The sequence below is a fragment of the Fringilla coelebs genome (assembly GCF_963513975.1).
Source record: "Fringilla coelebs genome assembly, chromosome: 22".
In the NCBI taxonomy this organism is placed as follows: domain Eukaryota; kingdom Metazoa; phylum Chordata; class Aves; order Passeriformes; family Fringillidae; genus Fringilla; species Fringilla coelebs.
This window is the reverse complement of record NC_140048.1, coordinates 7685858-7705845: the sequence shown is the minus strand read 5'-3', so window position 1 is coordinate 7705845 and position 19988 is coordinate 7685858. Positions and strand designations below refer to the sequence as shown.

The 19988-nt window shown below is 47.4% G+C and overlaps 1 protein-coding gene across 1 annotated transcript; it reads right to left on the bottom strand.

The window, feature by feature from the left end:
- Nucleotides 1–1312: 1312 nt before the first annotated feature.
- On the bottom strand, nucleotides 1313–19649 carry PANK4 (pantothenate kinase 4 (inactive)). The gene is made up of 19 exons (XM_084220255.1): nucleotides 19518–19649; nucleotides 16890–16972; nucleotides 16222–16430; nucleotides 14621–14804; nucleotides 14014–14106; nucleotides 12903–13056; nucleotides 12071–12252; nucleotides 10617–10698; nucleotides 9403–9503; nucleotides 8599–8754; nucleotides 7668–7780; nucleotides 7143–7230; nucleotides 5762–5913; nucleotides 5279–5334; nucleotides 4777–4826; nucleotides 3514–3621; nucleotides 3255–3355; nucleotides 2767–2835; nucleotides 1313–1807 (listed from the first exon to the last, which is right to left on the bottom strand). The coding sequence occupies exons 1-19, from the start codon at nucleotides 19633–19635 to the stop codon at nucleotides 1594–1596; spliced, it is 2313 nt and encodes a 770-aa protein (XP_084076381.1). The 5' UTR covers nucleotides 19636–19649; the 3' UTR covers nucleotides 1313–1593.
- Nucleotides 19650–19988: the final 339 nt, after the last annotated feature.

Below are 19988 nucleotides of genomic sequence, written 5' to 3'. Positions count from 1 at the left end.
GGATAAACTGGAGCAGAGCTGGCCAGGATGGTGGATCCATGTTTAGGTTTGAAGTTCACCCTGTAAGTCCATGAAGGCCTGGAGGAGGAAGTGACTGGGGACAGGTTAATGTGAAGCCTCTGCTACTAATTCCTGTGTGAGGAACAGTCCTGGAACATTAAAGCTCTTGTCTGTCTCATAATCAGGAACAGCAGCTTAAGCATTGCAGCTATAAACAGCCTCACCCTGCTCTGCCTGAGCAGCAGGGGCTGGTCCCTGGGAGGGCAATTCCTGGATCAGAACTGACAGTGCTGCTGTGTAACCCCAAACAGGCCCTCCCTGCACCCCACAGCCCAGAAAGGGAGCCCCTGCCACCAAGGTGAGCTAAGAAATGCTGGGCAGGGCTTGTCCTTTGTCCCAGCACAGGATAAGGGCCACTGTGGGGTGACAGAGAATGTTTTGTTTTTGTTGCCCAAGAATTGAAGATTGACAGTGGAAATCCGTCAGTGCCAGAGCAGGGAAGGAGTGTGGGGATGAGTCAAACACAGCAGAGCCCCAGCTCCCCTGCAAGGGGAGATGTGAGGGTGTTCTGCAGCACGCTCCTGCTCTCAAACAATGCTGAAGTTCAGGGGAACAGTTTTCCCAGCTGCATGTTAAACACCTTCCTCATTAAGCTGTTTTCCCTTTCAGAGCTGGGATGACTGAGGCATTTAAGTGTTAGGGCAAATTGGTGGTGAAATCACTTCATTTATGAACTGCACAGCTGAAGGAGGGAAAAAACAAATTGGGTTCCTTGGGAAGGGCTGTAATTGCACTGCAGGAACAAAGGCACCAACCCTTGTCAGTCCCAGCAGGGAGAACTGAAGGCAACAGAAACCAAGGGGGCTCAGGCTGGGAACTTATGGGTGATTCTGAATCCAGCACTGCACATTCCCTGGGAGGGGAACTTAGTGAGACTCAGCTTCCAGCTGCTGTGAAGGAATTCAGTGCAGCTGCAGGACTCCCTCCCTTGTCCCTCCTGCTGATGGGAATAAGCAAGGGGTTAGGAATTTCAGGTGTTGGGAAACCAGGGCTGGTCCTTAACTGAGACTGCAGCAGCCCTGGCTCAGTCACAGCCTGAGCAACGTTTGTGGGGTGAGAAGGTGGATCAGCCCTTCCATCAACTGAGCTGCACAGAGCAGGAGAGATTTAGGTAAGTCTAAAAGCTGAAAATGCAACATCAGAAAATGCAACAACAGGGTCACGTAGCAGTTAAAAACTATTTGGTAGGTGCTGTGTCACTGCTGGCAGAGTAGGCAGAGATGTATAAAAAAAGGTTTCATTGACATTTAAATATATTTCTATATGAATGTCTCACAGAACAAAAAAATAAAGTCTTTTCATCACAAATACTGCAGCATTAAAATAAACACTTACCAAAATAAACAATGAGTGATATACATATATATATTTGAGTGTGTAGACTATAGAGTGAATCATATTGTCGCTTTTTAAGTCACAAAAGCACAATATAAATACGGAATTTCCTGTGAACTCTTGTCCCTCTTGTAATAAAAATACATTCTTTACAGTTAAAGTAAAACTAGTGCAAGTCCGTGGGCCGTGCCAGCTCCATCATTTACAGGGCACTTCGTACTTGAAGATGACGCTGAAGATTTTGCCCCCGAGGCGGTCGGCGAGCCACGAGTTCTTGATAACGGCCAGCTTGAGGCTCTCACACCTGAGCACGGCGTAGTAGTTGGTGTGGATGGCCCTGCCCATGCCCTCGATGACCACCAGGTCCGTCTGTCGCTCCCGCACCAGCACGGCCAGGCCCTGGTCCAGGCGGCTGCAACACAGCGCGGTCAGAGCGGCCACGCGGAGGCCACACCACGGCCACCACTGCAGCCACATCACAGCCACCACTGCAGCCACACCTCGGCCACATCACGGCCACACCATGGCCACCACTGCAGCCACACCTCGGCCACATCACGGCCACACCACGGCCACCACTGCAGCCACACCTCGGCCACATCACGGCCACACCATGGCCACCACTGCAGCCACATCATGGCCACACCACAGCTCCATCTGCAGCCACACCTCGGCCACATCACGGCCACACCTCGGCCACCACTGCGGCCACACCATGGCCACCACTGCGGCCACACCACGGCCACACCACGGCCACCACTGCGGCCACATCAAGGGCATATCTCAGCCACCACTGCAGCCACACCACAGCTCCATCTGCAGTCACATCACAGCCACACCTCAGCCCAACTTACAGCCACACCTCGGCCACCCCTCAGCTCCACCTGCAGCCACACCACAGCCACAGCTGCAGCTGCACCCCAGAGCTGCCCACTGGGATTCTGCATGGAGGTACTGATGCCCACAAACAGCAGCACCTTGAAAGCCAATTGAAATGCTGTTTAAATGTAGCCAGGTTGGGATTTTGATACAGGTAAGTTCTGTCTCCAATAGAGGAACTGATCAGAATAGGTTAAACAAGGTGAAATGGTGTTTCTGTCCCAGGGGGCTTTGGTCACCTGCAGCATCTGACACCAGCCATAACCACAGCTCCTCACCCAGCCCTGTCCTGAACACAGACACCTCACCAAGGGCCAACAGCTGTAAGGCCTGAGCAGTGTCACAGGTCTGTAAATCCACATTAAGCACCTCCTGATGGGTGTGCAGCAGTGATTCCCAGTGGGAAGGGTGCTTGGGATGCTCCACAGCCAAACCTCTGACCCTCCTGCAGCTGAGGGACACAAACCACACAGTGGGGCTTTGCCCACGTACCTCAGATCCAGGCACGGAGAACTGGAGCCCGTCTGAACCAACAGCAGCTTCTCATCCCTCAGTGCAGAGCTGTTTAAAAAGACAAAAACATTAAACAGCTGCTTCAGCAGGGCCTTGCACATCTGGGAATAAGCCAGAGAAGCAGGAATATCGAAGCCTCTTTTACAAAGGTTTCCTTTGCTGCAGGGACTTCACCAGGAAACACAATGTTTCCTTGAGCATCCTCTCCTGGGGACACTCTGAGTGTGACATACATGGATTTGCCTCTATTAACATAGAAAACTCCTGGCAGAGCAGCTGGAGCGCTTGTTGGGGGAATACACAAGAAATATAACTAGGGGTGTGCCAGAAAGACCTAATTTCTAAATTTTTCACTTTAATGGAAGCAAATGCTCTGCCTTGGGCTGAGGCTGCAGTTACAGATGAACAGTGAAATGCAAAGCCAGGATGTGCTGTCCCCAGGGAGGGGTGACAGAGGTGCTGCTTACTGGATCACGGGGTCCATGGCCGCGATGCGCTCGGTCACGATCAGGGACTCGCTGTAGGTGACGTCGTTGAGGGCAGGGCCAGAGTTACAGGCCAAAATCACCTGGGGGGAAGGTGCCAGGAGAGGTGACACAGTCAGGCTCTGCCATTCCAGGTGCTTGCATCATTCCCAGTTTGGCACAGGAGTGTCCTGCTGGTGGGCAGTGACACCTTCCAGCAGTTCCCAAACCTCCAGAGGAATTGGCAAGGAAAAGCACTCACCTCTGTCCCTCTAGAAAGGAGCTCTCGGACAAAAGGAAAGACTCCTAAAATTATGTCTATCCCACTGTTATCTGCGAAAATTAAGGCACATTTATGAGGGGGACCCTCCTGCAAGAGAAAACCAATGCATTCAGGATGGAGCACCACTCACCTCAGGGCAGTTTGTTATTCACAGCTACTCCTCCAAAGCCCCACATTTTATACCCTCAAACACCTGAGCCTTGGGGTCTGGATTGCAGTAAACTCCCTCCAGTGACAAACAGGAGGAATGGGGCTCCCTGATGGTGGCTTTGCACAGGAGTTTAAAACAGTTGCAAAACACCCCTCAAGTTCCTGTGCTGTGTTTGAGACAGGGCTCTCAAACTGCAGCAACAAAACCTCCACCTGCCAATTTAAGCCAGGCCTAACTCCAGAGTCAGGCTTTGATCCTGAACACGCTGGGTGACAGCTGGACCTACCTTGGAGGGTGTTTTAAGCCAGCCTGGTGCTGGCTGAACAGCATTCCCTTCTGCCAGGAAAGGGCAGCATGGACTGTGGGGGCAGTGACATCCTAAAATGAAAAGATAGTGCCTATTCTCCATTAACCTCTTCATTTGTTCTCAACCTGGTGTTATGAAACTTAGTTCAGTTCATACCCAACAGAAGAACTGAAAAATGCTGAATTCCTAATAAAAACTGACAGGACAGTGCCTGCAGTTCCCTAATTATCCCTGTTACACAAGATTAGCTGGTGCTCTGCTTTAGGATGGAGCATGTAATGATTTGCTATAGTCTGCTCATGCCCAACCTTTAGGCTGCCATTTTCAACAGGGAGATTTACACAAAGACACAAAAGCTTTTTAATTAATCTTAATTAAATGGTAAAAGAGATCACATGGGAAAAAAGAAAAAAGCTGTCCTAATTGGTAAGTTCATTACTTCCAGCAAGCTCCTACATTAATGCCAGTTTTAGCTTGGCTAGTCAGGGGGAGGAACAACTCAAACACTACATTTGGCCCCAGGTTTTTAAATTCAGGGGTCTGGGTGTATGGAAATAAGAGCCCTGATAAGGAGGGGAGGCTCTGGAGCAGCTGGGCTCCAGTGGGAATCCAGCTTGGGAAGTAACCCCATTTTAGACTAATTCCTTTTTTCCTTTCTTTATGGTGAATTACTGGGATTTGTTTTGGGCTGTCTGAACAGAGCTCTGTTCAAACCCCACAATTACCAAGGTGGATTGATGATTAAGGTGTTAATTAGTGGGTTTAGGGCCACCCAGGGTCGTACCTTCAGTCGCTCCAGCCACTGGCTGTAGGAATCTTCCAACCAGGGACGTTCTGTGGCACAGACAGAGCAGTGTCAGCATTTCTTATCAGCAGCCACTAACTCTTATCAGCAGTCATTCTGCACATGGTACAAGCAGGAGGCTCATGCTGCACTCACTGAAGCATTTGAGCTCAGGTTTCCAATGTTAAATGTGTAGGCTGGCAGAGTTCCTGAGCTCTCTGTTATGGGAATGGCTCCATGACAGGAGGCCTGAAGTGGAATTTTCACAGTAAAGCTCTGGAGTGGTGTGAGCTGGGTGTGGACCCCCCCAGGACACTGCTCCCTGGCAGGGACACAACAGTGAGTGTGTTTAAGGAGAGAGTCTGAGAGTTTAATTCCTTAGGAGCATTACCCAAACTCTGGGTCTGCATTTATTCTCTGTCATCTGGGTACCAGAACCCCCCAAACATTCCCACTCCATTTCCTCATTAACATCCAACCACCAGCAGGGATCTCCCCTTACCTTGGAGCTTTGACTTGGCTTCTTCAAACCCAAACTGTGGCTCAGACTCCAGAACACTGGGACAGGAGAGAGACAAAGGGCACAGTTCAACACCTCCACCTCCCATCAGTGGAATTCAAACATTTCTTTAGCTGGGGCCCAGCAATTTTACTGCACTGCTTACACTGGGGGTGTCTGTGGGTCCCAGGACTGGGAAATGTATTTTGTGATCATGTTAAAAACAAAAGGCTCATCAGGACACTAAATCAGAGTTCTGATGCAAAAGAAAACAGCCTCAGCAATGTAGAGATGTTTGCAGGCAGTAGGGTACAGGCAAAAAAGACATTTTTGGGTCTGCAAACCACCATGAAATGTAATGACGTAAACCAGCTGCAGGCTGTAACAGTGGTGATGGGGAGATTGAGGAACTTTATTTTCAAGAATAAAACCCACAGCTGGACATTCTGTAGCTTAAAGGGTGCTGGTAAAGGATGTAACACCTACTCTGAGACTGCCTTTGCTCCCCAGTCAAAGACATTCCCTGCCAGAAGTCCTTTCACCAGTGCAAACTGCCTCTCCTCCCAGCCCAGGGAATCCAGGGACTCGATCACACTCTGGAAACACTTTAAGGCTATTCCATTTTCTTTCTGCTTTACCTGTAAGACAGACAGGAAACACTGGATTTACAGACCAACATTTCTTACCCAGCTTTGGTTGTCTCAGTCCCAAGGCCACTTTTAAGCATCTCCTCTGTGTTCATGGCCTCTCATGGACCAACCAATTATTGTTGTGAGCGTGCTTAGGACCAAGAAAAAGCTTTCCTGGATTCTCACAAAAAGTGTAATGAGTGCCAGGATATGATCTATAGCCCAAAAATTACTTTTCATAGCAAGATAGAGGTGCAATAGATCTTGAGCAGATTGGGAAATGGCTCTTGGGCAAGGTGGGGAACGGGAGAGGGGACACACAAAAACCTTGTGGCAGTAACATGATGCATCAACCCCAGGAAAGCACCACCAGCAGTCCCACAAAATCTGAAGGGTGTTTATTTCTTTCTTTTTTGCATCACCCCAAATTCTCAGCAGCTCTAAGGTTTTTTTCTCTTCTCTGTCTCCAGTGAGATCAGTGTTAAAGAGCGAGTTCTCTTAGAAAATTTAAAATGATTTAAAATTATTCTGGGTACCAAAATCTTGTCTTAGCAGTAAACATGTCTGAATTACAAGAAGCAAACATAAGCAAAGGCATCTCCCATGTGTTTTAGTCCTTTCTCAGAGTGAAGGTACCACATGACAGTGCAGCCAGGGAGAACTTGCTCTGTATTTTGCAGAAATATGTCAACAGTCAGGAAAAGAGTCTTGGATCAGCCACTAGCACTGTTGTTATTTATATATCACACAAACAAGTGGTGAGGAATGGACATACAGAAATGTTTTTTGAGAAATAATGACTCAAATGTCCTCTCCCCAATCATTTCATGTCACAGAACAAAACACAGAGAGAAAACAGCTGCACAGGGTAATGAATGTTTTTAAGAGCAGGAGGTTGTGCATTATGTCCTCTCCAACCCAGCGCTGAGAACCTCACAAGTGACAAAAGCAGCCACAGAGGAGTGAATCAGAGCAGTGTCAGCCTGGTGACACTGTCTGGTGACAGCCACCACACACAGCTCAGGAGCACCTAGATGGCTTCTCAGGGCTGTGAAGCTGGTGACATTTTGGTTATCATCATCCTCACCAGGAGCCTGTTGAGGTGAAGGGCTTTATGCCCCATTCCCCAGAGGTATTTCTCCTCCCAGCCAGTGCAGGAACTGGTTCCTAATCTCTCCCCTCTGAGCCATCCATCACTTGTGCAGTTTCAGAGTGTTGGAAAAGTGTCTTGAACTCACCTTGGAATAGGGATCTGGAAAACTGAACTCGTTCAAACAGTGTTCCCTTGTATCCAAGAGACTTCTGACTGTTAAGGTACCATATGCACTTTAAAAAGGGAGAAGGGGGGAAAAACAGATCAATTACTTCAAACAGAAAAAGTTATTTTTTCCCTCTGTTTTCTCTATAAGTCAGAGCCCCTCACATGAGCACTGAAGCTGCAGGACACAGGTGCTAAACCCTGGCTTTACAATAAGATTATTTAAATACAGGGAGGGAGAATTTCCAGAATTAACTTGCTGCTATTTTTAATAACCACATACAAATTTTTCATAACAAATTTTCTGCCAAAATACAGTCTCCCTGCTCAACTCCAACACATGAAATCCAAAATCTCTGTGCAGAGGATCTGATGTTTGGCACATGTGAGCCTTCAGCCTGCTTGGCTTTGTTTGCTCTGCTTCACAACCTGGTTAGCTTTTGGTGGGCTTTCACTGCACAACAGAAGCAGCAAGTGATGCAGAAGGGAAAATAAAACCACTTACAAGGGCTGCTGCCTGAGTGTCTGGAGCTTATTCCAGTATTTCTGGCGGAATTTCTCAGCTCTCTCCTGTGCATCCACAGAGTCTGGCTGGCTGGCTGCAGCTCGCTTTGCCACCTGGCAGAGAAAAGAGGCAACACTTTTGGAGTTACCAAATTAACTCTTCCTCCTGTAATTGATGTGAAGTTCAGTCTGAGCAATAACCCCTCCATCTGCCTCCCTGTTCTGTGCCTGCAGCCTGGCTGCTCCCCTCCCACACAGCACCTCGCAGCCTCCCTTCATTCCAAACTGTAAACAATTTTAATGGCTCTTTTCATCCCAAAAGAGTTAAAGTTTGTTTTCCAGACTGTACTGTCAGAAATTAAGCACAAGTTCTAACTACATAGAGGAGGAGAAAAAAATAGCAATGCACATACACTAAAGGAGAAACAGGCAGAAATTTAATGGTGCACATCGACCCCTTGTGTTCTCTTTTTGTTTACTCCAGTGAACTGCCTGAATCAGCTTCAGTGCAGAAAAAAAAATAATTTGTGTCTGGTTCAATTGTGCCCTTCCCATGGAAAAGTGTCTGTGAGGCAGCAGGACTGCTCCCAGAGGAGGAACAAGCCAAGGATCTCTGGCCTTTGGTTGTGTAACTGCCCTGCTTGCAGCTCTGTACAGAGAGGTCCAAGCGACATTAAAGAGAGAAAATGCTTTGAAAACACCTTTCAGGAGATAAAAAAAAGCACCACAAAAGAACATTTCTGCCTTTGAAGAGACCAAGCCCTTCCTTAAGAGACTGGGACAATGCCAGCTGCCTCTGCCACAGGGAGAGAGGGGCTGCACTCCCAGAAGGGTGCCACAGCAGGAATATTTTACAGGACAAACATGCTGCTCCACAGATTTGTTTCCTAAATACCTGTGTCACTCACACAGGACTGTTCTGTGACACTTACCCCATCCAGTGCCTCCTCAAAGCAGGTGAGCCAGTATTTTCTGGCCATGGCATCATCTGTGAGGTCAACAGTGTCTGGGATATAGGTGGAGGGGTCTTTCAGCAGTGGCAGGTTAACAAGTGGTCTCTCCAATCTGTCCATTTCCAGCATGTCAAACTAGGGGAGAAATGAAAGAGATGGATTAGAACTCACTCAGAAATTAATTCACAATTAATTAAATTAGCACAAGGCCTGCAGAAGTCCAACCACTGTTAAGACTGACAGATTTGCTGACAATTAGAGGTCATCATAAATAATACAGTTCCCTCTGTGGATTATTTTATCCATGCCCACTCTATAGACAGAAATTATCCAGTGTGAAAATAATCCACTGTGGAATTAGAATTGCTGGACTGTCAGTAAGTTTAAGAGATCTGGGCTGGTGCTCTGCTGTCCAACCTTGTATTTCTCTTCTCATAGGAAACAAATTAACATTGCTTAAAGATGGTTGAATATGAAATTGCAAATTCTGAGGTATTTCAGCTGCAGCAAAATCCAGCTGCTCCAAAGAAAGGGTGAGAGACAAACATTCCCCCCACTTTGGTGAAGGAGAGCAGGACAAAGTAGCAGCCAGTCTGTTTTATGAAACATTCCATCCAACACCACACAGGACACGAGACAACACCACACCAGACACCAGACTGGGCACTTCTCTGGGAAGCAGGAGCCTCAAGGGCAAGCAGCAACCAGCTGGAGAATAATCACCCCTGTCCAGGTCAGCACTGCTAAGAGAACACACACAGAGCAAGGAAAGACAGCACATACTGTACCACTCCGTGTTCTCTGCAGGGGGGAAACATCAGGGGATGTGCTCATAAGCCCAGAACTCCCAGCATAATTCTCTCCCCAGCTGTACTGGTTTGGATCTAGAAAAGAGAAAGACACAGACACACATAATCTGAAAATAAAACTGAGAATACTCCTGTGAGTGAGTCTAGAGCCAGCATCCCTCTGAGCAGCTGCTGCACTACACAAGCCAACTCCCCTTGTCTTTAAAAGCAAACAGACTTTTTCCCTCTAGCCCCCAAAAGAGATGTTTCAACCACTCAGTGAATTACCTGCTCCAAGGAGCTTCAACCTGAATGAGACAAGAGATAATTTAAGTTCAAAAATCATTATTTTTAACCCCATTTCTTTGTCACTAATCAGCATGCCTCCAAAGCACTATCACTGAGCATTTATTTCTAAATCTAGATCCATTATTAAGAAAATAGTATTACAAAACTCCCAAAGCACAATGTAAGCTTCAGAAAAACACTAAAGTTATTTCCAGATTTGCTTTATTGGAGAAAAGTTTAATGAGCTCAGATGTACAGTACATGCTGCAGAAGCAATGTCTTTTAATTCTTCAGTAGCTGGTTCCTTGCCCATCTCTATCAAATGGGCAGGAAAAGAATTCCACATCCATTTTTTGGAGGTGTGTTTGATACTTGCTGAGCTAAGCACCATCAGCAGCCTGTGGCTGTGCCACTGTAACCAATGTACTGCCTGCCTTGCCAGTACAGCAACGGGGGAAAAGGAAAAATAAATAGGCAGAATTCCACCAAAGCACCCTGGATCCAAGGGATCTGGACAGAAGGGTCTCCTCTGTGAGGCTTTCACTCTCAGACAAACACAGTCTGGAGATGCTGGTCTTCCTCAGTACATTAAAGGAATTCAGAAGTGGCCTCTTAAAGAGGGGGAGGTTCTCCAAACCCACATTTCTCCAGCTGGATTTAGAGCTGTGACTGCTCTTTGTAGAGGTGCAGAGAAGAGAAGCACCCACTCGTGCTGCCTTCTCAAAGGTGAGCAGGAAATCCAGTGAGAAATTAAGAGGTCCCTGCCAGAATGTATAAAACCAAAGCCCAGCATCTGTGTTTATTAGTGCCAAATGGATTTATTTAGGCAACAGCTTACATGCAGCCTCTTAAGAGAAACTTGGACAGTACACTGACATTTCAGAACACAGCATATACAGAACAGAGCAGTGCTGTACTTACTGTCTTGTTCAGCTCCTTTTAAAAATGCCCCAATGGCTCCCAGGTAGCCTTCATGTCTCAGGAACAATGCCTGAACCTCTCCCTGCCACAATATGAAACATTGCAATTGGATGGTCCCTGAGGGCTAACAGGCACTTGTCACTAGTTTCACACTTTAATTTAATAGAAACAACTAGAAGATGGTAATAGTCATTTGTGCTACATTCTCACACATTCAGCAACTTTTAATGGTGCTTCTGGAACAGCTCAGGGAGGAACTGCTCACACACATCATTCCCCAGTTATCACACAGCTGGAAAACACCCATGCACCAGTGGTGTGTGCTCTATGGCCTTTCCTGGAAAACACCACTGCATCATTCCATGAATATTCAACTCCTCTTGCTTCAACAGGCTGGAAATGCAAGGGCATGGGATTGCCACTGCAGCCAACACCTATGGGACACTGCTCCTTGTTATTATTTTATTGCACTGCTCTTCAACACCACACAGACACTGGGCATTACCCACAGGCAAGCATTCCCCCATCCAAATAATCCAATTATTAATGCAAAATACAGGAATGCTGGGGAGGAGAAGCCTCCATCCTCACATCAGGGCCCCTCAGCTTTGCCAGGCTGGGTGAGACATGGCCTTTTCCAAGGAATTCAGCAGTGACTGTGGGAAGAGATCACCCTGAGGGCAGCTACAGGGAAACAGCAGCTCCAGCTCACAGGGAGATTTGGATTTGAATCCCTGGCAAAGTGTCTCTTACAACAACCTAAAGCTGCAGTTTTGCAATAGCTTTCTTGGAACAGAAAGGGACAACAATGGTGAAATAAAGAGGGGAAAAGGCAGCACACAGGAGTCTCTTGCATGAAGCACTGAGATGAGAAAAAATTGGTGTCATCTACTCTATAAAATTCCCAAAGTGCAGGACTAATCTACCTGTAACAACCATTAACAAGCTTGTGGATTGGACCTTTCTCCTAGTCAACAATCTTCAGTATTTTCCACAGCTTCAAAACCTGCAAAGAACTTCAGCTTGCTTGATTTGAGGTTTGATTTTCTCTTTAGTAACAAAACCCCACTGATGCCAACTGTCTCAGCAGAACAACCCCACACTGCATGGCCTGGGGGTGGAAAGATGCAAATCAGCAAGAGGAATTGAATAATGATGGTGACTATCTAAGAACACAGTGGAAACTCATTACTTGGAGCTACAAGACAGACTGTCAATCAAAAAATAATAATAAAAAGAGAGAGGGAGGTAGGGAGAGAGAAAAAAGGCCAGACACAACTCCCAGACATTTCACATTGATTTCACCCCTCCCACAACACATCCCTGCCTTACCTACCTAAGGAGCAGCACTCTAAGCTTACTTCATGTGCAAATTCATTTATTAAGGTATCCCAACAGCCTAGAAAAACACCTAAAATGTGACTTTGCTGCAGGGAAGCCTGTGTTTTCCTTACCTTGGAGAAGAAGTTGATGCTGTAGGTGATTGTGCGCATGGTGACGGGGTGGCCCCGGATAAAAAACCCTCCAAAATAGATTTTATCCAGGTTGTGCAGTTTGGCATGGAGGCAGGCCAGCTGGCCAATGTCATTGCTGATCATGTGGAGCAAACTTTTGGCCATATCTTCTTTGGAAAACTCTGGAAGGCAAGGAAGAGTAAAGCAAATGACACACAAAGTGAGGAAGCTCCTGTGGACTGTGCTTTTCTAAGTGAACCTGCAGGTGGGGAAAGAAAAATCCAAGGTAGGAGCAGTTTTCCTGATGTGTGGAGAAGAAAAACCTGACATATAGAATGTACTTCTAACAAGGAAGAGTGTGATTTGATTAAAGGTATCAGGAAAAAAAGCCCTCACTAAACCTATGTGAAACATTTCTTGAAAAGAAACTTCTGGATGGCAGGAATCCATTTCTTCTCTCTAGGAACCACGGGTGAGGGTTCATCCATCCCTCTTGGCCTGAGATGCACTGCAAATATTTCATTAAGATACTGCAAATTGTAATGAATCACTGCCAAAGGGCCTTTCTGGAGCCCAGAAAGCCACATCTATGTCCCACAGGAATGAATTAACTCCAGGCTAACCAGACAGCTATTTTTGAATTTTCCCTTGGCTTAGGCAATTCCAAACTGAAAATTTAAATGTCTGCTTATAAAGCAGTGCTGCATAATATTTTAAATCAATATCATGAAAGAAGCTGGTGATTATTTTCAGCTCTACTTGTCAGATCAGTATAAAGTTGATTCCCAAGAGCCAGAGGAGATGTTTGGGTGGATTTTTTTTATCTCAGTACCTTTGTCTGCTGTGGTGGACTTCCCAAAGCTGCTGGCAATGAGATTCCCACTGAGCCCCAGGGTCTGGTAGGCACCTCCATACACATCCTTCACCAGCATGTCCACGTTGGTGTGCTGGCCCTTTGAGGCCAGCTGCAGCAATTCATCAAATTTCTGAGGGTGAGAAGCACAGTTACCACAGCTGACCTGAGCCAGAGCTCTGCAGCATCTTTACTGACCAAAACCAGTCTCAGATTTAACCCAGCCAGGCAAAGACAGGCCTTTTCTAATTACCAGGAACTAAGAGGAAACAGAATTTTGTCTTCCTGAAGTACAATAAAAGAGAAGTTTGAGAAAAAAGTCTCAGCGTGCCTCTACTGTCCCTGAAATTAAACTTGCAGGCAAGCTCCATTATCCCAATACTTAATTTATAACCCTGTTAACTTGAATTTCTTCTACAAAACCAAGAGAGAATTAAGAGCAGGCACTGTCATGTTCTAAGATTTCTTCTTTAGGAGCATCAAACCAAAAGCCCAGGCCAGGCTGTGCCCTCCCTTTGACATTTTCTTATCTGGTGCATTTGTAACTCTAGCTTTTCCTACACTGCTGACATTTAGGACACTCATTTAAGCCAGGTGGCTCTTTGGGAAGCCCAGCATGATGTCAGAGCAGGACTAAGTCAGGCCTTGTTCATCAGCCCAGGATTTAAACTTGAATTGGCAACCAAGGAACCAACCATGAGGCAAAATTTCTCCTCTCAGCTCCCAGACATTTTGCAGCAATTCTGTGCTCCCTGCTTTCTTCTGCAGATAGTATTGCAGGAACTGGGCTGGCATTTGAAGTTGAAAAGAGAATGAAAAATTACCAGGCCACTTTGAAGAGACTCTTGTCCATCACTTGCCCTTGAGCCCCAACAGGATTGCTTTTGGTCACAATAAGCACCTTCTAATTCTTGTCCTTATATTCCACCAGTATTTTTTTTTCATGTAAAACTTCCTTTTATGCATCAGAAGTGTCAAAAATATAAACAAAAGTGCAGGACTCAGCCTTGTTACCTAACATTCCAACATTTCAGGCTTCATCCCAGCATTTAATTTAATCCCAGCCCCTTTGAAAGAGACACTTGGGTACCTTTGTTTTGGTGAGCAGAGCTCCCAGACCCCAGAAGGTTCCACCTCCAATTGAGCTGCCCCCAATCCATTCAAATTTGTCTTCTGATTCTACCTGTGAATCAAACAAGGCAGATTTATTTAGAAAATCCTTTTATCATGTTGAACACAGATTTAAATGTCAGAGTGTGCAGGGTTTTGGAAGAGTAGAATCAGTGGAGATGGAATCCTTCCACTGTGCAACTGGCAGGTGAGGAGGGCACGTTGCATATGCACCACAAGCAGTTTTGGAAATCTTTGTATCTAATTCTTGGCAAATAATGCTAAAAATAGACATTAAACTTGGTCTCTTCAACAGTGTGACAAACAAAGAAATATCACTTTGATCTGACAGCCTTTGTCCTCATTAGGTAACCACTTCTCTAAACATCAAATTAAATGTAATTTTAAAAAAATTAGTGAATAGAAAAGCATTCATAACTCTGCAATTAATAAACTTTTAAAAAGGCACAGTTTCATTTTTAAACCTTGAATTTCCCAAGAAGAACCAAGTATACAAATCTGAACCAGTAAGAGCTTTCAGATCACCTTTATCAAATCTCCAGCAGAGCATTTTGGCCACCACTCACCTTCACTATGGAGACCCCTGAGCCAATGTTCACCAGCAAATAAGGGAAAATGTTGGGGTGGTTTGTCTGGAACCGGAATTCTGTGTCTGAATCCTTCTGGTAAGCAAACACCTCGTGGGGGATGTTCCTCAGCACAAAGTTGCACCCCTTAATTAGGCAGGTCATTACATCTTCCTTATCAACTCTGAAGGGGAGGAAAAAGCCTTAAATAAATGTCCCAGCCTTCCTGATAAGGCAGTTTGATTTTGGAGCAGGAGTTTGCACAGACTTTGCAGAGGGGAATTTTCACACCACCTGGCACAAGCCCAGCTCCCTGGAAACATGAAACCTCTATCTGCACATGGTGCTCCCCTCCCATGCCAGAAGTGCAGGCTGGAGTTCTGTTACACAGTAACTTTAATCATGTTGTCATTAAAAATAATCCTGTTTGCTTGTTTACACTGCTCTTTTCCCGCCCTGCTCCTTTCATGGTCTGTACACCCCTGCCATAAAGTAGGTCAGGAGGCTTAGCTGGAAATTAACCTCAAAAAACAATTTCCCGACATGGAATAATTGTCTGTGCTCTTCCCCTGCCTCCTAATAAAGCACAAAAGGCCCCCTCGACATTTCAGCACTTGTTTATGACAGATTCAAGGGGCTGGGAGGAGCCTACAAGTGGGATTAGCAAACACAGAAAAAGAGACTTCTCACAAGAGTAGCAGGATTCACAACAGGATATCCCCAGTGTGGAGTCTGGGAATGTGATACAAAACTTAGAGAAGATGATTGATAAATCAGCTAACACACACTGACTTCCCTGAACTTCTGTGTCTCTGTACTGCTATTGATTTATGGAAATTCTTACAGGAAACATCCTGAGGCTGGTTGGAAACACAGAAACAAGGCACAAACTCATCTCAACTACTCAATGATTTGTGTGTTCCACGGTGGAGAAGCTGGAGGAAAACTGAATATATCAGAACCAAATAAAAACCTCAACCAGGTGCACCACATGAGATAAGAGGGGAAAGTGCCTCCTTATCTTGATCCATTGATCTTTAGTAACAGCCAATAAGGTACTAAAGGGGCTGGTGTGAAATAAACAGATAACAGAGCCCAGCTTATCAGGAGAAATAAGTAATTAGCAAAGACAATCTAAAAGATGAGCACATTCCCTCAGGGGTTGAGGAATCTCCTACACAGATCACAGCAGGAGAGGTGCCTTGAAGCTCTCCCCAGTGATGTTTAATATTGGGGTAAATGAAGGTTTTTCTACACTTACAGCATATAAAGTGTGAATTTATAGGCACCACCATCTGTGGCTTTGATGGCTTTTGTCTCTGTATTGCTAAGATGGCCTTTGATGACATCTAGGCAGGTTTCATTGTAAACATTTTAGTATTTGGTGTTTGATAATGGTGCTTGAACAGTAAATTCACGAGGCTGTAAATTCATGGGGCTGCCAATTGTTCTGCTGCAAGCATCTGCATGAAGTTTAGGTAGGAGCTGTACAATAAATGACTGTCACATGAATTACCTCTGAGCATGCCCAGGAAAACGACAAAAGCTTTTGGAGTAGGTGTAAGTTAATTCTTTACAGAAGAAAAAGCAGTTCCACTTACTTCAACCCCAGTTTCTTCTCAATAAGGTCTTTGAATTTATAGGCACCACCACCTGTGGCTTTGATGACTTTTGTCTCTGTATTGACAAGATGGTCTTTGATGAAATCTAGGCAGGTTTCAATGTAAGTGTTTTCAAATTTAATGAAGTGAAGTCGAGCTGTGATCTCCTCCTGAACCGATATTTCATACAAAGGTTCATTGTCTATGTCCTTTAAAAGAGAAAAGGATTTCTTAGAGAACATTATTGCAGAAACAAGGTCAAATGCTGAACTACTGAACATCAATACTTGTGCTTTTCTTGCCCTTGAAACTGTGTTAATGCCATTAAACATAACACCTCAAGCTATGCCAAAGAAGAATAGAGTTTCACAGCTCTTAATTCTCCTTAAGCTGAGATAATCAATTCTCCCACGCAGCTGACATGCAGGAAATCCCTCTGCATGAGGAAACTTGTGTCTGCACAGGAGCAGGGTTTTTTAACAAAAGTACCACACTTATTGTCTGGAAAATAAACATTTCAAACAGTACCTGGCAATACAAACACTTCCCAAAAAGTTTTATATAAACAAGTTATGAGATGGGTGTGGATACAATTTCTGTTCTAGCCAGTCCAGAACCTCACTCCTGTGAGTCAATCACATGCAGCTGATCCCTGATGGAATTCTCACCTTTCCAGAATGATCAAAGGATCTCACTCTTGCCACTTTGTGCTGTACAGTTGAGTAATAAGCCAGCTTGGTTAACGAACCACCTGTTCATAAAGAGATGACAAGTTATGATTAATGCCTCACCTTGGAGCAAACAATAGAACTTGTGTTTATGTCAGCTCTTGGTTCTCCAGGTTTCCTCAGGTAAAGCCAGAGAAAATTAATGGAAATGCAGAAAGAATCCTTTGTGGAGGAACTTCTCGGCCTGGTTAACCCCCAGAGCATCACAGGAGAGAAAAGCTCCATAAATTCAGTTTGTGCCTGACAGATGTGTGATAAAGATGAGCAGTGGAAATTCTTAATTAGTCAGGCCAGTACATGTACTGCTGTTATTCACCTTGTTTGGGAACTTTATGAAACCCCCCAAATCTGTACCAGGATTTTCTCAGCTGGTTTGCCACCGCTGAGCAATGCAATGTGGACAGAGTGTTTCAGCAGCAACACCTAAATAATTCTTGCCCTGCTTTTAAGGACAAGTCTGCAAACTCATGGCTGGTTAGAAAATGACCCTCTGTACTGAGTAATTATTTTGCAAGACTGCTCTTGGCTTTGGGGTAAAGAATGCTCAGAGTGATGTTTCTCCAGCACACAGAAGTGGAGATGTTAGCAATGTGCAAGTCTGAGCAGAGCAGCCTCATCACCCCCTTCAGGCCTCCAGTCTGCTCATGGCAATAAAACTTTCAACTCTCCCCTTGACACAGAATTCAACCCCTTGCCCTGTCTTTGCATCTGACCTGCAAAAGTGGATTTCTGGGGTTACACTGAATAACTTCAATGTTTTCCACCACAGTGCTCCAGGTCTGAGGGTAACTGTGATCCACTACTGGGTTAACATTAAAGTCCTGAAAGTAAATAAAAACCTGGCAATGTTAGATCCTAAATAATGGCTAAATTCAGTGGCACTGCACTCTGCTGCCTAATAAAAACCAAGAAATGAAGCAGCAGAGGTGAAAGACACTGTCAGCTCTTCCACAGGGCTCAAACATTTTTGTTAGGAAAGTATTAGAAACTTGTAGGAGAAAAACAGGGAGTTTACTCCAGGAAAATTTAAGTGAGGTCAACAAAGAGTGACCATGGACAGACACTTACAGTAACAAAACCAATAAAGCTTCCCTGACCTTGGATCTGATTTCAGTGTCCCAGCCAGTGCTTTGAAGTTTCTGGTAAACAAAACCCACGGTCTGTTCTGCTAAAAGGTGAGGGCTTGCACAGCTTTTTATGGGAAAGTTTCCCTCCACAGCTCCAAACTGGGGCTCAGTGTTGGAATGTCACGTTCTTTACACCGACAATGGCACAGGTGCTGCAGGAATTCACCACCAGACCCAGGGGATGCAGAGCCATGCTTTGTGCATTATCCCCTTGCTCTCCCAGTTTTTAAAGACTTAAATCCATTCAGAACACCAGCTGAGACATGTAACTAGGTTTTATAACTAATCCCAGGACTCTAATGCCGAGCTGACCCACACAAAGGGCCACCTCCAGCTGTTATTTTCACAGGCGTGGAACCAGCAGCTCCCGAGAGGCTGAAGTGACACGACAACGTTTTTTATTATGGTGCATGTTTTCTTCCCACTGTCCCCGAGTCTCCAGCACACACAGAGCAGTGCTCATCTAAGCACTAATAGCTTGCTTTTCTTTTCCCTGGCTTTTCTCCTAAAAAGTTCCGCTGATCCCGAGACCGTAAAAGGGAAGGGAAATGTCTGAAATGGCACTTGTGGCTTAGTGGGTGTCCGCAGAACGACTGCTGATCCCTGCACGGGAGGAACTGGGAGCAGGCTCAGCCTGTCCCTGCACAGCTCCCGGCTGTCACCCTGCCGTGTGTCACCCTGTCCCGTGTCACCCTGTGCCCCCGGGAAATCGCCAATCTCGGCTGCTGGGGCGTACGCACAGGGCAGCGGGTGGTTTTGGGGGTGACTGAGGCAGCAGTGACAGACCCCGACACACGGCAAGCCCCGCAGCCGCTCTGTCCCGCCCGGGCAGTGCCACAGCCGCCGTCCCCGGCCCTTTTTGCTTCTTCCAGGCCGGTTTTGGGAGCCGGAGGAGCGGCCGTAGCATCCCGCGGGCCGCGGCCTGGGCCGGGGGGCGGCCGAGGGGCTCCGCGCTCGGGCCTGGCGCACTGGGGCGGGGCCCGGCGCGCTCTGAGGGCGTGCAGCCGATGCCCCCCAGCCCCGCCGCCCCCCGGCCGGTCCGGCCGAACCCTCCGGGCTCTCCCCCGTCCCCCCTTGGCCGCCAAGGGCAGCCCCAAATGGGCCACCCCGCCCGGCTCCCCGCGGCCCGTTACCCGCGCAGCGCCCGCCGGGACCTGTAGTGCCGCTCCTCGCCCGCGCCGCATCGGCACCCGGCGGCGGGACTACAACTCCCGTCGTGCCCCGCGTCGCCCCCCCATATCGCGCAACCCGCTGGGAGCTGTAGTGAGCCCGTGCCCACCCGCGCTGGCCCGCGCGTCGCGGGGTACTACACTTCCCAGCGTGCCTCGCGCGCACCCGGCCCGGCCCGGTCCCCCCCCCCGCGGGCCCCTTCAGCGGGGCCGGAGCCGCCGCCCGTTCCCCACCGCCGCCCCCTTCCCGCAGGCCTCCCCCGCCCGGTTACCGATGTCTATGGCGAAGCGCTTGGCGTTCTCCAAGTTGCGGAAGATCTCGTCGGGCGGGAGGGTGATGCTCTTGTCCAGACTGCCGTGACCGCTGCCGCGCCCGCCCCGCTCCGCCATTTTGAACGCGACCCGCTCCCTCCCTCACCCCGGCCTCATCGGCATGCAAATGTATGCGCATAAATCTGCATGCGAACGAGCGGAGGTGCGGGGAATCGGGCAGGGAGCGCGCGCCAGCCCCGCCCACCGGCGGGAGGGGCGGGGCCTGAGGGACGGGGCGTGAGGGACTCCGCTGTGAGGGGGAGCAGAGAGACCCGGGAGGAACGGGGGATAACCCGGGGAGGGGTCGGTGAGAGCCCGGGGGGAACGGGGGACAGCCCGGGGAGGGGTCGGTGACACCGCGGGGGGAACGGGGGACAACCCGGGGAGGGGTCGGTGACACCCCTGGGGGGAACGAGGGTCAGCCCGGGGAG